This window comes from Diadema antillarum, unplaced genomic scaffold (genome assembly GCF_040938485.1).
Source record: "Diadema antillarum isolate AM-2024a unplaced genomic scaffold, OU_Dant_1.0 seq00000459_RagTag, whole genome shotgun sequence".
Lineage (NCBI taxonomy): Eukaryota > Metazoa > Echinodermata > Echinoidea > Diadematoida > Diadematidae > Diadema > Diadema antillarum.
This window is the reverse complement of record NW_027271430.1, coordinates 1,204,183-1,220,684: the sequence shown is the minus strand read 5'-3', so window position 1 is coordinate 1,220,684 and position 16,502 is coordinate 1,204,183. Positions and strand designations below refer to the sequence as shown.

Genomic DNA, 16,502 nt, shown 5'->3' with positions numbered 1-16,502 from the left:
TCTTTTGTGCGATCATTCTCGGAGTGATTTTGGTCGTAACAAAATTGGGGGCTTGTGTCCGAGAAGTGAATTTAAAGCCAAAACTTAGAATTTGGAACGTTCCGGAATCCAGAATATTGGTACAGACAAAATACCAGTTGAGTTGATTGTTCAATTGTATATTGTGTGTAATACATTGTGACAATGTCAATCAGTACAATGGATGTTCAGGCATTTGTTCAGAGGACAGATTTGTCCCTCCGAGATTTGCAAAGGTTACGCAAATGTGATTTGACCGCTGTTGCACAGCATTTAAATGTTGATGTTCCACAAGGTGTAAGAAAGGCAGAGATTCTTGACTTAGTAGCTGGTCACATGGAGCTCAAAGAAGAAATCAACATTCCAGATCAAGCTCAAATTTCAGATCAAACACGGCTTGAGCTTGCTAGATTGGAACTGGAGAAAGAGAAGATGAGACTAGAAATGGAAATGAAGGAAAAGGAAAAACAAAGAGAAATGGAAAGAGAGAGGGAAAGAGAACAAAGAGAAATGGAAATGAGGAAATTCGAAATGGAGCAGCAAATGAAGTTGCGTGAGATGGAATTGACTCATGCACAGACTGTTGGAAATCGTGAAAGGGCTCCCCCTGAATTTGATTTGGCCAAGAACATTCGATTGGTGCCAAAGTTTGAAGAAAACAGAGTTGATGCATATTTTGTGTCATTTGAGAAGGTGGCTGACAGTTTGAACTGGCCACAGGAATTTTGGCCCATGCTCCTTCAAAGTGTGTTTGTCGGCAAAGCAGCCGATGTGTACTCATCTCTCTCAAAAGAGCAATCACGTGACTATGCTACAGTCAAGAAAGCAGTGTTGAATGCTTATGAGTTGGTGCCAGAGGCGTACAGACACAAATTCAGAAATTCGTACCACAAACCAGGCCAGACACATGTTGAGTTTGCTCGAGAAAAAGAAATGATGTTTGATAGGTGGTACAGATCCCTTAAAGTGGATCAGGACTTTGATAACCTACGTGAGGTTGTTCTCTTGGAAGAATTCAAAAAGAGTGTTGCTTTCAGTGTGAGGTCGCATTTGGATGATCACAAAGTGACAAGTTTGCATAAAGCAGCCTTGATGGCTGATGAGTATGAGCTGACCCACAGAAATGACAACAGACCACCTTTCCGGAATTTCTCTGGAAACAAGAGAGACAAAAATCAGTCGAGCAATCCAAAGAATGCTGGTTCTGAAAAAGGCACGAGTTCTGAAACTTCATCGACACGAAAGCCTCAATCTGACAAAGGGTCCGGTACAAGTGCAAATGTCATTAAATGTTTTCACTGTAACAAGACAGGGCATGTAAAGTCACAGTGTTGGAAGTTGCAAAACAAAACAAAGAAGGACTTGGGATTTGTCATGTCAAAAAGTGTCCTACCCGAAAACAGTGTCCCGTTCAGTGAAACACAGGCCATTGAAAGTCAATCTCCCAAATTCAAAGATAGGATGAAGCAGGTGGATGAGAGCTATCATAGCTTTTTGTTTGATGGTGAGGTGACCCCATGTACTTCTGGTGAGGCAGGTAAGCCAGTGGTCATCCTGCGGGATACGGGGGCCTCTCAGTCATTGATGGTGGATGGTGGTATGACTTTTCCACCAGATAGTGCAGTGAATGCAAAAGTCTTGATTCAGACTGTTGATGGCAGTTATATGTCAGTGCCACTGTATAGAGTGGATTTGAAGTGTGACCTAGTTTCTGGTCCTGTCACTGTTGGAGTTGTTCCTGAGTTGCCCATGGCAGGCATTGACTTCTTGTTGGGGAATGACTTGGCTGGGGACAAGGTGGTTGCGTCTCCAGTTGTTTCGGAGAAACCAGTGGTGGTTGCTGAAACTGAGCAGTTGCAGGAGGAATTTCCTGGGATTTTCCCAGATTGTGTTGTGACTAGGTCTCAGGCTCGTAGAGCTGTTCAAGATGATGCGGATTCTGTTGATGTGGAGGAGAATTCCGGTGTTTGGTTGGCAGAAACCTTTTTCAAGGATTTGAATGATGGGGTTGCTGTATTAGGCTCCGAGGCTAACAGTGATGGGCTGTTTAGCAAGTCTTCCTTGGTTGAAGCACAGCAGGCAGACTCTGAGTTGAAAGGCTTGTCTCAGACGGCGTGTTCTGAGGCTGAGGCTGAAAAGGTCCCTGAGTGCTATTATGTCAAAGATGGCATTTTGATGAGGAAGTGGAGACCTCCCCATAGGCCAGCTGATGAGGATTGGACGGTGGTCCGTCAAGTTGTTGTCCCTCCCAGTTACCGCGGTGAGATCTTGAGGATTGCTCACGAGTTACCTGTTGGCGGCCATTTAGGCGTCAGAAAGACAAAGGATCGGATCATGAGGCATTTTTATTGGCCGGGGTTGAATGTGGATGTGGCTGAGTTTTGCAAGACTTGTCACACATGTCAGGTGGCTGGTAAACCACAGCATTCGGTGAAGCCGGCGCCATTGATTCCGATACCTGCGTTTGAAGAACCATTCAGTCGGGTTCTAGTTGACTGTGTTGGACCTTTGCCTAGGACTAGGTCGGGTCACAAGTACCTCTTGACAATCATGGATATGTCTACACGGTTTCCAGAGGCTATCCCATTGCGAAATATCACTGCTAAGACTGTGGTAGATGCTCTAGTGCAGTTTTTCACTAGGTATGGGTTGCCCAAGGAAGTGCAGTCTGACCAAGGGTCAAATTTCATGTCAGGCATATTTCAAGAGGTGATGTATCGTTTGGGTGTGAAGCAGCTGAAGTCGTCAGCTTATCATCCCCAGTCCCAAGGTGCGTTGGAGCGCTACCACCAGACCCTAAAGACAATGATTAGGGCATTTTGTGAGGAGTATCCCGAGGATTGGGATAAGGGCATCCCTTTCCTGCTGTTTGCAACGAGGGACTCCCCAAATGAGTCGACGGGTTTCAGCCCATTTGAGTTGGTGTATGGTCATGAAGTTAGGGGCCCACTGAAGCTCATCAAAGAGAAATTCATGACGGAGGATGATGAGGTCCACCTACTTGACTACGTGTCAAAGTTTCGTGAAAGGCTTTCAAAGGCTTGTGAGGTAGCTAGGGAACACTTGAAAGTGTCACAAGACTCTATGAAGAGAAAGGCAGACAAAAATGCCAAAGCCCGAACCTTCAAACCAGGTGACAAAGTTCTTGTACTGCTGCCCATACAAGGTGAACCACTGAAAGCCAAGTTCAGTGGCCCATACTGTGTCAAAAAGAAACTCAATGATCATGTGAACTATGTGATCAGCACACCAGACAGATGCAAAGATCAGAGGATGCGTCATGTCAATGTGCTGAAAGAGTGCTATGACAGAAAGTCAGTTGGTGTGACATAGATAGTGGATAGCACAGTAGAAGTTAAAGGTGAAAAGTTTTCACCGCATATCATTTCCAGTGTATGTGTTTAGCATATTCATTAATGTGTGCAAAACAGTTTGATATGATTGTATAAGAGAATCCAAGCAATATCATTGTAAATAGTATCCATGAAAAGAGAACATGGAACTAATACAGCTATCCAAAAGGCATGTGATAGTATGTGATTATTGTTGCTTGACTTGGACTTTACCTCACATTCATTGTAAATAATAATGAGAAATTGTGAAGGTAAAAGAAACCCTTGCTACGGCAAGGCTTTCTTTTTCCCATGGGGGATGGTGTCACAAATGTACACACTAGTAGTTATGTACACGTACATGTATGATGTACTGTATGCCTGGCTGTTTTAATGTGTATGTACACAGGTGGACCAGATTAATGGAGAACATTCTATGTGGTATAGATATAGTACATACAGGCTGACCAGATCAGTGGAGAATTTTCTAGGTGGTATACAATGTAACTACACAGTACATGCATGTAAGAATAAATGCATTATAACTCACTCAATCTAGAATGATTTCACCCTTTCCAGAATTTTCTGGGAAGTGCTTACATATTTGGCTGAGTGAGGCACTGTCCCTGTAGCCCAATGTGATTGGTAGTTATTCTTGGTAATGATGTTTTGCACATAGTTAGGCAGTGAGTCATCCAGGTTTCCTGGAACTTGGACTGGCTAGTAGGTTGGAGAGAGTTATAGAATGTGCTAGAAGGGGTGAATAGATAGTATATAAGCTAGAGAAATTCTGCAGTAGGCAGAGTACCCAACACCTCTGCTCTGAGAGTTACGTCACTTCTGGCTCTGAAGCGACTTGTTATAGTCAGTCCTGCGTTACCTGCTGACCTGTTATGTTTGCGGAGATAAGGCCTGGGAGACATTTTGCCTGCAGATAATTAATTTGCCTTCATTGGGTATAGACACCATTTTTGTGTCAATGGACATTGCTACGGAAAAGCTGTGACGGGCTGGATTCCTAGCTGGACAATATTAAGTGAATCATCATTCAACGCATCAACTGGACGTGGTCGTCACAACATTTGGACTCTGCACGTTTCGCCGTGGACGTATATCGTGGATTTTACCCCAGATCTATACCGTGGACTATCGTAACCTGTGCCTCTGGAGTTACGTCAGAGGAATCATTCATCGGTGCATCGCGGATCATTCGTTTGTGCATCGAGCATCGTATTTGGACATTTCCAGGGATATTGCGTGTAATGCGTACGTAAGTGATTCCATTACTGACTTATATTTGTTTCTATTGATCATTATTGTACTGATGTGAAACCGATTACCAGTCTGTACCTACAATATCACTGTTAATAAACCGCCTGAACATCAGTTGATTGTTTCTTTTGTGCGATCATTCTCGGAGTGATTTTGGTCGTAACACCATGAACATGAAGTGGCTTTTCATGTTAGATATCATGCATAATAGAAAGGACATGTTTCTTACTCTTAAGAATTATGTGCAATGTGTCACATTAGGAGCATGATACATCGTAGCATGACATATATGCCCTTTTATTACTTTTCATGGAAATAGACAAACAAATGATGAATGTTTCCATTCTAACATTGTAGCTAAATTCATTATACATCCATGGTCATGTTTAGAAAGTGAACCCCCTTTCATGACAGGTAGAGAAAATCTCAGTTGATTCTAAAGCTCTTTCTTAGGCTGCTTACATAATACCAATTCACCATAATGTGTACATTTACTTATTTTTATAATAATACCAATACCTAAATACTACAAATTATAGTTTAAAATTTACCCAGGTATGCTAATGAGGTAGAGAATACCATTCTTTGAAGAGCCCAAATCGTAAATTTTACTTGAAATATACAGTTACCTTTGCTTTAATACATGGCTTGGTGTCCTTAGATAATCAAATCAGCATTGCTTGTAGCATTTGTCAAAAAGAAAAAAATACACAAACAAACAAGAAATTCATTCATGCCCACAGCATTATGTCAGGAAATGATAACATCCTCTAGAAAATGGAGCACAGACTAAATATTATCATGAAAGTGATAAGATTTATATTATGGCTTGTTATTCTGTTATGATCCATGTGCTTAAACTTCATGCAGAACACTGGCTGCTCTTTACTGAAGTTCACAAAATATGATTGTTATATGAAGTCTTATGATTGAACAGTCATGTCTTTCACACATATGTGTGCAAGTAGTGTGCATTCTAAGGCTACATGGAACTCATTTGTATGCTGGGGCACTGTCTGTAGACTTTTGCATGAAATTGTGAGAAGTGTGTGCAAGCCATTATTAGCTGGTACTTAAATGTACTCACTTGTCAGATATACAAGTGTATGGATGCGACCCTAAAAACAAAACTGCATAAAAATAATGACTTTTATGTAAAGTCTGTTGCAGTTCTATCAAACCCTGTTGATCTATGTAAATGCAGCATTTTCTAGCAGCCTATAATAAGTTGTATGTTGCTGTGTAAGACAGCCAACTGAATCAATCAACATGTAAGTACTAATTAACATCTCTGCAGCTGATTTGCAATATAAAACATTTTATTTATATCAATTTTTAAAAAAGAAGATGAAATGAGATGTTATGTAAATCATTGAGCATACCAGAATGTAGCATCTGGGTCAGGCACAATGCCCCTGGAGTGTTACTGTGTCCTGAGACCTTGTGGTTGACGTTGACATGTCAATGAAATGATCACTCTGTGAGAGACACTGATACAGCAGCTATCTCTGTTACTGATACCGTTCCTTTCAGAGTCGGAGCGGAATGAAAAGTGTTTTTCAAGATGCCATGCTTTTTTGCCGTGCTCTTAGACTTGAGCATTGATTGAAACTGCATTTTGAGAAAAGCATTACAAAAAGCCTAGCAAGAGCTCAGGAGAAGAGAAGCCTTCTGTATTACACTATGCAAAGCAGAAGCACATTGGTAATGCAGTGAGTTGGTATAACCAAAATGCCAAGTGTGCCCTGTTTATAGATCATCTATGCAAATAGGCAGCAGTGGTTAAAATTTTGTTTTGGATGTACCAGGTAGTCACTTGTATTCAAGTATGACAGTGGTTACAAACAAAGTGGCAATGATTACTGACCATATCAGGGCATTTCCATGTACTAAAAAAAAATAAGAATAATAATATGAATGCATTTCTACTTGTCTGAATGGCCTATTGAGTATGTAGGCCCTATCCTAAACATTTATCAGGCAAGCTCTTGTTTATGTTATTTGCCATTCAGTGAATTTTAGTTGAACACACTGTAGGTAGTATTAGCAACCTGCTGCATTATCTGTAGGCTGTGGAATGGGGGGGGGGGGGGGGTATATCTACAGTCCTACTGCACTTTTTTTGCAACTCAAATAAAATGATAGAAGTTGTCATTTGTTTTGACTATCAACAAAAAGAAAGAACCAAAAATGCATCTTAAAGGTATTATTCACCATTTGCAGATGAAATTGTTTCTTGATTGAGAAAAACAGTGATATCTCCTTATATCTTAGGCCTTATATCTTAGCACAATTTTTGTGTGGTAGGATGTTTTTATGATACAACTGACTACACATATTTACGTATAAAATTTGATAACTTGAACATTTTGTAAATCACCAAAGGGCTCCCAATGGTAAATGGTAAGCTAAACAATGTCACAAACCCGACTGAAGCCTTGTAGGAATTTTTTGAGTTTTGTATGCAGACTGCTCCCTTCCCCCCCCCCCCCCCCCCACTTACCCCTGTTTATATGTAGCTTGCTACTGTCCCTCAAGTCCACGAGAGAAATAAGATGGCCCCTTAACCCCCCTGCCCACACATACAGTAAGATAATGCTCATGGTTCCTTTTATCTATACAGTGTATTGCTGTTCATACGTAAACCAGTGAAGAGATTTGCTGAGTGGAAAATTCTGTTTTCAAGCAAGCGTGTGGGTTTCTGGCTCCCAAAGTGCAAGATGATAGAGATGACCTTTAAAGCCCCATGCTAACATTTGCTGATGAAAAAAAAAAACCAAAACACCGTTAGTGCTTCAAAATAGCTATAAATTGTGAGTTAGGGATAAAAATGTCCAACATGAAAATGTTATTCAATATCATCAGTGAAAAGTATTGTTAAATATACAAAATGTGAACAATAGTTATTAAAAACCATTTCTCAAATTAAACGCCGCCTTGACGGTTTATTGAGAAAATTAGTAATATCTCCTTTATACATTTGCTGCTTTATTGCAGAATTTTGTAGTTCACTAGGGTGTTTTGTGATATAACTGAACTATAATACGGCTATGCATCAAATGTGCCGAGTAGATTTTTTGTTGTTGTTGTTGTAATCACTACTCCCAGTGTGAAATAAATAGTGTCAAGTTACAAATTCTCCTTTGCTTTGTATAAACACCAGAGGGAAGTTAAGGGACACAGTAACATTGTGCTTCCCAACATACAAATACATGCAGAACTACATTGTAGTCAGAAACCTCATCTGATTACCGCGATTCATGTGTATTCACCTTATTCTGTACACATCAAGAGTATCATGAAATGCTTTTTAATAGTATCCCGCTGTATTTTTGCACAGGTCTGTGCCAGAGGTTGTATGTACTACCTTGAAATATGTGGACTACTTGTCTTTTCTTCAACAATGAGCTGCGATGTTGATTTGATAAACGTATACAATGTCTAGACTTCTGCTGCCCAGCCTTGGGGTAAAACATTGTTCATTCATTCCACACTTCTGTGACAACATTAGCACGATCTTGCAACTGTAAGTTACATCTTGGCTGGTCCAAGTACAATGTGTGTACTCCGACAAATGTATCATGGGAAATGCATGTTGTGGCAAAATCAGCTGGTCCTCAATGGGTTAATCGTTGATGAAAGGGTACTGCGAGGCAAGGACTTTGGCTTTGCAATATGACAGATACACTACTCATTTTTTTTTTTCAGCCTTTTACCTCTAGAAAAATTTCTGCCGACTGCACAATTGGACAACGTTTGTGCCATCTTTTGCTCTGCTAATGCTCTGTAATGAATGAAAGAGTGTGTAAAGGTCATGTGGGCCATGTACAATGTATTGGTATTGTTATGAATTGCCATCAATGTCAGGCTTGCTGGCTAGTATAAAACATACGGTATGTAGTATATTTTCTTTGTCAAACATAAGAAAAAATGTTGAGTTCTTTTAGAAGGAAACAAATTTTTTAAAGGTGAGATTTGATTTTTTCTTAAAATATTTTGCAATTTTCACATTTTGATTGCTTGGTATTATTTTTGCCTTCAAAATATGATTTTAGTGAGCATTAGTGTATGTTTCATCAGCAGCTGTTGGTGGTTGGCAGCCAAGGAAGAAAGATAGACAGTACCCGTAGAGGCATTCATGTTGATTAATGTAGCTCTACATGGAAGTGGATGTACTCAGGTGTTGCGAGTTCTACGTTTGCAAGAAGCTGTAATAGACTGTCATTTTAGGCAAATACAGAACAACAAAATGTGGAATTTTACACCATAAATGTAATTTCTATACCTAAGTTACATCTGTACATGCCTCATTGTGTCGTTGTGCATTGCAGCTGATTCTATGTTGCATCCATACACATTTTGCAGGCATGTTGCACCATTAAATTTTCAATGCAGTCATGTTTTTATGCCTCCGCCGCGAAGTGTCGCTGGAGGCATTATGTTTTTGGGTTGTCCGTCCTTCCGTCCATCCGTCCGTCCGTCCGTAATCGATTTTGTGGACAGCGTAACTGAAAAACCGTTGGAGGTATCCTAATGGAACTTGGCATGTGTATGTATGAGTGGGCGAAGTTGTGCCTATCAACTTTTGGGTGCACATGCTCGAGGTCAAAGGTCAAAAGGTCAAGGTCAAGTGCTCAAAATTTCACTATTTCCCCCATATCTACATGTATGCAATACCTGAAGGTATTTTCTTGAAACGTAGTGTATACACGTATTACCAAATGAAGATTCTCAAGACAGAGTTTTGGGTCAGAGGTCAAAGGTCAAGTGAAAATTTTGAAATTTCATTTTTTTCTCCATATCTCGGAAGTGGTTCAAGGTATCTTCATGGAACTTAGTAAGTACATATGCATGTACTGACTGGAATTGATTATCTAGGGAATTTGGGGGTCACGGGGTCAAAGGTCAGGGGTCAAAGGTCAAGATTAACTCTTCAAAATTGCACTTTTCCCCCTCATATTTATGCAATGCCTCCAGGATTTTTCTTGAAACTTAGTGTATACATGTATTACACAATAGAGATTCTCTGGGAAGTCTTTTGCCAAAAAGGTCAAAGGTCAAAGTGTCAAAGGTCATGTGAAAGTGGTAAATTTCACTTCTTCCATTATCTAGGAAGTGGCTTCAAGGTATCATCATGAAACTTAGTACATATTTATGCATGTTCCGCCTGACAGTGATTCTCTTGGGAATACTAGGGTCATAGGGTCAAAGGGCAAGGATCAAAGGCCAGAGGTTCAAATGCTAACAATTTACTATTTAATACTGAAATTAAACTTTTTCTCCATCCCTTGAAAATCACTCAATGCATATAAAACTTATAAAGAGTCAAAAGTCAAGTAAAAATCCTCAAATCCGCAAATACATACTCCCTTAGAAAATATAGCCATTCATCCAATTAAACTTAATTCAATGACAATCATGTCATTTCAATATTTTGCTAATTATGTTAAACTGTCATCACACATTGTCAAGACATACTATAGACCTCTTAGGAGAATCATGTATTGTGGCGGAGGCATACCAGTCACCATAGCGACATTTCTAGTTTGATACGTTCATGAAGTGTTCTTATTCGTGTCAAATCTCATGACTGTTATGTATTTGATTGCTTACAAATGAAAGTGGTGGTGTACTTTTGTATATGTTGTTGACAACAAACTAATCTCAGTTTGTGTGCAAAGTGAGACTGACAGGCTTTTATTGTAGACCCAGATATTTGACTATCGGTAGGCCTATGTTGCAGCTCCTCATCTATAAATATCTGTATTATCAACAATCCCGTAGGACCTCTTGACCAACATGAATATTATATTATTAGGCTGTAGATAGAGATTAACAAGAACATGAAATGTGGTGTTCTTTGCTGGAGCCGATCCAGACAAAATGGTTTGGAAAATACTGTGATTTAGACATAAATAGACCTACATGACACCGTTGTATACATTGTATACACCTGTGCCTCTGTATTATCTGCAATCATAGTTAAGAGTTTTTGAGAGGGGTTCAGACTGGGATATTAAGTTTGGGGTTATAATTGGAGCTTTAATACATTGAACTTTGTTTCACTGTTGTAATATTATCTGCAATCATAGTTAAAGTTTTTGAGAGGGGTTCAGACCCGAATATTAAGTTTGGGGTTATACTTGTAGCTTATACTTTAACTTCATTTCACTGTCTTATGAGTTCAATATGTGTTAGAGCATTGGTAATGATGGTCATGTAGCCCCTTATTACTTTAACACAACATATAATGGTATAAAACCTAATACATGTAACACTCAACCAACATTTTCTACCTCCCAAGATTGCGTGATATTCTCTGCCTGGTGCTCTGGGTAGCAGCCAGTCATGGAGAAGCCTGTACCAGCCGCGCCTGGCTCCGGTCCGGCGGCGGAGACGTCCGGTGTTTCTGCCCAGTTGGACAGATGTTTAGACGTGCTCAAGGCAGCCAAGACGGACACTGAGAAGTTTGCTGCCCTGATGCTGGTAAGAGAATGCGCCTCATTAGAACTGTCCGTAACGGCTTTAACCCTTTTCATACCATGGACCTTGGACAGTATCTACAATGCTATGGGAATTTCTGTGCCACTTGGTACTCAAAGCACCAAAAGGGTAAACCCACATCAATTCTTCATTTTAGAAAATTGACGATGTTCTTGTGTGCAGTATGATATAATCGTATCAAAATTACACATATCTTGCAGTCCTATTTTTGTTTTGAAATGCATTTGTTTATAGACAATATTTGGAAAGGTTTGATTTGTGATGGAGAATCATAGCACTGAATTGAAAAAAATGTGCTGATCCTTTAGGAAGCAAAGGTATTAAAGTCTGAAATTTTACCTTATTGACAATAGGTTATCCTTTTATGATATGAGGTTTGGTATACATTGCTGCCACCACATTTTGTTTAGTGTTTTCCTTGATATTGTGAAACTCTAAGCAGTTGTGTAGGATACCAGTTTGACATGGAATTATCATAGACTTGAACATAAACATGTCTGTAACGGCAGAGTACCCTTGGTATACAGTGCAGGTGTCCTGTAAGTCTTCAGCTCAGCCATGTGCAGCAGTGCATGCGTGTGTGGTGTCCTGTTACGAGGTGGTGATATTAACTGTAACATGTTGATTATGCAGGACACACCTCACAAGGTAAAAAGGGTGTACTTGCTGCAACTGAAACTTGTGACAACAGTTATACTTCATGACCCAGAATAACTAATTAGAACAACACTCTCCCTGCCCCCCCCCCCCCCCATCTTATATTCTCCATGTATGTCATACATGATGTAGGTCAGAGCAATAGTGACAGTTTTACAGTTTTAGAGTAGGCCTTTCACTGGAAAGCTTGTTTGGCATAGTCTGGTATATCTATACTCCTGTTGGAGGTCAGATGTCAGAGGTTACAGGTCAGAGGTAAAGTTAGATTCTGCAAAGGTGACCAATAGTACATGTAGTGCATAACTGTCCTAAATTAAAATGTACTGTTAAAAGTGAACATTTTTGTGAAAGTTATTTTTTCGTGTTTGGCCAGAAAAGATGAATTTAGTGCATTTCTAATTCCACAGGATCAGAATATGAAATAGCAATAATATATATATGATAAATAAAACATATGATTAATAAAAATGTGATAAATAAAACATATAAATAAAAATAGTAATAACATTAAAAAATGCAGACATATGCTTGTATTCTTGGGCTAGTTTCATGTCACACAAAATGCGCAAAAAATTTCTGCTTATTGGATACAGTACATGGTACAGTGGTGTACAATAAACGCATGAATGTTGTGCGTAACAGTTAGGAAAGTGTAGTAAATGTGAGCAGCGTGTAATGGGCATGGTTAATTATGATACATCACACGACATAACATAGGATACACACAACATGCACACAGACACACACACACACAAATAGATGATACATTAGAATACTGAGCTTCACTGGCAGTTAATGGTAGGTGCTGTACAGGATCGAGAATTAGGCAGTGCATTGTGGGCTCAGTTAATGGCCCAATGATGGAGACATTTTCCTGAGTGCTTCCATACTACAAATTAGCACTCCATTTGACAAACTAGACTGACATGAGAGAGGTTCACATGGGAAGATTGCTTCAAATTTTTCATCTCTTCATCTGTCTGATCTAGTTAACATGTAGCGAGTTGCTATAGGTAAGTATAATTTTCTTAATCAAAAAGTAGGGTACACTTTAAGAAACTTTGAGGTGCTAAAAATGTGCCTATTGCAGGTGGGCGTTTGATTGTAGGCTGGATTATGATTTACACTGTCTAATGCATTTTATGTACCCTGATCTGGTAGAAAAGCACTAGTGAATAATAATTATTGAACATACCATTAGGAGTTGTAGAAGCAGTGTAGTTGTGGTATGCTAAAGCGAGTGCCATGTTCGGAAATGATTTTCATTATCATTATCACAATCATCATGAACATCATCTTTATCAAATTAGAACACGGGGAAGTAGTAGAAGTGGTATAACTACAGCAATTGTTTTTTCTTATTTACATTTAAAGCATTATTGTTATAATGATAATCTGAAGAAAAAAATTATAGCACCTATTACAAAATGTTTCTGAATGCTTTGTATTCCAAGATGGTAACACAGAATGAACATTAACAATTAACAAATATGAGCAAATAATAAATCAATTACAATCTAAAATAGTCCATGAGTTGCATAATCATTGATATTATTCTTCAAATAGGTGATTCTAGAATTTTTTTTTGAAAGTATCAGTAGAGGCTGGGTCCTGAACAAGAGTAGGGAGATTGTTCATTATGTTCATTATTGTTATTGATATCATTCATCATAGCTTTACCAGAAGAATCACCCCATTAAAAGCATTCCATTTTCTTGTCCAGGTGACAAAAATTGTGAAGGCAGAAGAGTCTGATGCTGCCATGAGAAAAAAGATCTTTGACGCAGTGGGTTTCACCTTCCTCTCTCGTCTCTTGACTTCAAGTAAGTACTAATATCCCCTGGGGATGCCCTCAGTTAAAGTAGTGATAGCATTTGTATAAGGACTCTGTGGAAAGTGAGTTCCTATTTCACAACTAAACACTGTCATGAATGGATTAATGGAAATAATAATGGGGAATGAAACCTGAATATCCATGTGGATTGAGTGAATGCTGCAATACTAGTAGAACACATCAGCGAAGTTTAGGGGAAAATTGCACAGTCCGTTCAAAAGTTATGAATTTTTAAAGTGTTGGTGCAGCCATCACTGGATGAGAAGACTACTACAGATTGTGATGTCACAAATGAAGAACAATGTGAAGAAAATATAAAGAAAATTCAACATGTTTGCACTTTTCTAGCATAATGAAAGAACACTTGACTTCCCTCCTTCAGAAAGCAGGGAAAATGATATTACCCTCACCCTATGTTGTTAGCAAGTTGAGAGAATGTGTACTTTCATTTAAAAAAAATTAAATTTTGATGAGTTTTCTTACAGAATATATCTGTATTGCTGTATATTTCCTTATAAATGGTGAAAAAATATAAATGCTGCCAAATTTGAGTGCGATGTCTTCCTCTCCCCAAGGTACGGTGCCTGATGGTTGTGATGGCAACATGTACAAGTCTCTGGCCATGACGCTTCTCGCCTGCTTCAGCACGGACCCGCAACTTGCAAAAAGTCCGCAAATGCTGGAAAAAATACCCCAGTTCATAGAATGTGTCTCCATGAAAAGTGGGTAAGTTTTCTAATCTAAATGACAATGATCTGTCATCTATCCTCCCAGTCAATTATGGTGATTACAAATGCATGTCAAATCAGAGATATGACGTGTAATAACCATCATTTTTGACAGACCTTTATTGTGGTTTATATAGGACAGTAGCCATCTAAGGTCAACAATGCTTCTTTGTATATTTACTTAATATTTCTTTTTGTTGACTAGTGCTTTAGTGAAGTCTAATCTAAGTTTAAAAATACATCTTATCATGTGACAGAAGTGTTGTTTCCCGTACAGCTTGCAAGCTCTTTGACATCATCAAGAGATTCCCTTCTTGTTAAATGTCCAGTCATGAGACATGCAAGGATATGTTAAAGCATTCACAACAAGAATTTTCAATTCCAATAAACTTTGTGCAATGCTGATCAGTTTCTTTTAGGCTTTTTTTTTTTTTTTTTTTTTTTTTTTTGGCATGATAATTTGTGTTCATCACTCATGTCAGGTTTGTGCACATTGAAATAAACTATTTCAACCAGTAAATTATGAATACCACTAAAAGTTATAATTTTTTACTGAAAAAATGTGGAGGTCACACATATCAACTTTGACAAGTTTGACCGATAATGGTGGTGCTGGAATTTCACTGAATGTGGTTTTGCCACATAAATGAATGCGACATCATCGAAATTTTATCTCTTTGTTTTAGTTGTGATGGATGTAATAAAAAATCTCCATGGTTATCAACGCTTTTGAAATCAGAGACATACTGTGATTCTTTCTGTCCATTTGCAGTACTGAGGAGGCTCAGTCTGCCATGCGTGAAGATGCCTACCAGGTGTTGGTCGGCATAGCGACCACAGAGACGGGCAGAAAAGAGCTGATGAAGGGAAACACTGTGGCTGTCTTGTGTGACATCTGTCTTAAGGAGGAACCAGGTGAGACACTTGTGTGTTTCTTTCTTTCCTTATCAGTGAAAGAAGTGTCACACAGTTTTACAGTCTATTCATGTGTGTAGATGATGTTACTGCATCTCCTGTTTTTCCCCTCCTGTTAACCCTTACTGTGCTTTGGTACACCAATTAGCATGCACCCTCTAGTTCTTTCTTCTCTGAATGGCACAGAAATGTGGAAACAAATCTCCAAGTGATAGAGATTACCTAATCCCCCTAGTCCACATTGTGTCACCATGGCGTCTGTGTTGGATATAGGTGCATTGCAACACCTGATTGGGCTATCTGAGTTTCCAACATGGACAAGTTTTTATGGTTCATGCAGGTAAAAAACTGTGTCTAGGCAAATGAAGGGTTAACCTGTTAAGGACAAACTGATTTTGCTACAACACTCATTTCCCACAGATACTTGCCCAAGTATCCTCGGGACTCGTCTTCATTGGTTTTACATTATTGTTCATTTTATATTGCTGATTGCTTATCAGCTCAGCTGTGTTTGAAGAGATTCAGTGATCTTTATGTCTTTGCCTTACGTCACAGACAAAACTTTGAGGTTGCCATGGATGGATCCCTTGTGAATTTTTAGGTCTGCAAATGATTTGGTAACAACACAAAAACCATTTTGTTGTCACGTTGCAGGTCATGAGATGGCGCTAAAAGTTCTCTTTCATCTCCTCAACTGGAATGGTCGTCAGATGTGGCAGACGAACGAGCAGGCACTGAACCACTGGATCGGTGCGATGGCCACGGAGTTCCAACAGAATCAGGTAGTCCATCTCCAAGTCTGCATTCTTGAAAGGGCACAAACTCCTAACAATTTCTTACAGCTTAAGCATAAAAAATATGAGTTCATAAAAGAGAAAAAACTTGCACATATAGATATGTTTTTTGTTGTTTGATGTTTTTACGAAGTATTGGAGAATTCAGTCATTTTTGTGATGTATCAAGATGTTGCAATAAAATTCTTCAACATCACCATTGTATAGAGGAGCACTCTGTTCCCTTTTTAAAAATTTGCTACTGGTCATTATGTTCATGCTCATCAACTAACTCCCTGAAGCTTTGTACTCTTAGAAATCGTGGGTAGCATCTTTTTGAGTGTGCTTGGCTAAAAGCTATGTCTCCATATAGCACTGGAATGCTGTAGTCACAAGGAATTTCTCATTGAAATATGCTTTCTGTTTGATGGTTATCTTTTTTTTTTTTCAGTTACAATGAGTTTACTGT

The 16,502-nt window shown here is 39.0% G+C and overlaps 1 protein-coding gene across 1 annotated transcript in view; it reads left to right on the top strand.

Moving 5' to 3' along the window:
- The window catches only part of LOC139733001 (neurochondrin-like), a 32,751-nt gene that overhangs the window by 4,302 nt on the left and 11,947 nt on the right, over positions 1-16,502 (top strand). Inside the window, exons 2-6 of the mRNA XM_071643840.1 lie at positions 10,927-11,108; positions 13,507-13,606; positions 14,193-14,343; positions 15,118-15,260; positions 15,915-16,042. Of these exons, the coding sequence (XP_071499941.1) occupies positions 10,971-11,108; positions 13,507-13,606; positions 14,193-14,343; positions 15,118-15,260; positions 15,915-16,042 (660 nt within the window). The 5' untranslated portion in view covers positions 10,927-10,970. The remainder of the gene's footprint in view (positions 1-10,926; positions 11,109-13,506; positions 13,607-14,192; positions 14,344-15,117; positions 15,261-15,914; positions 16,043-16,502) is intronic.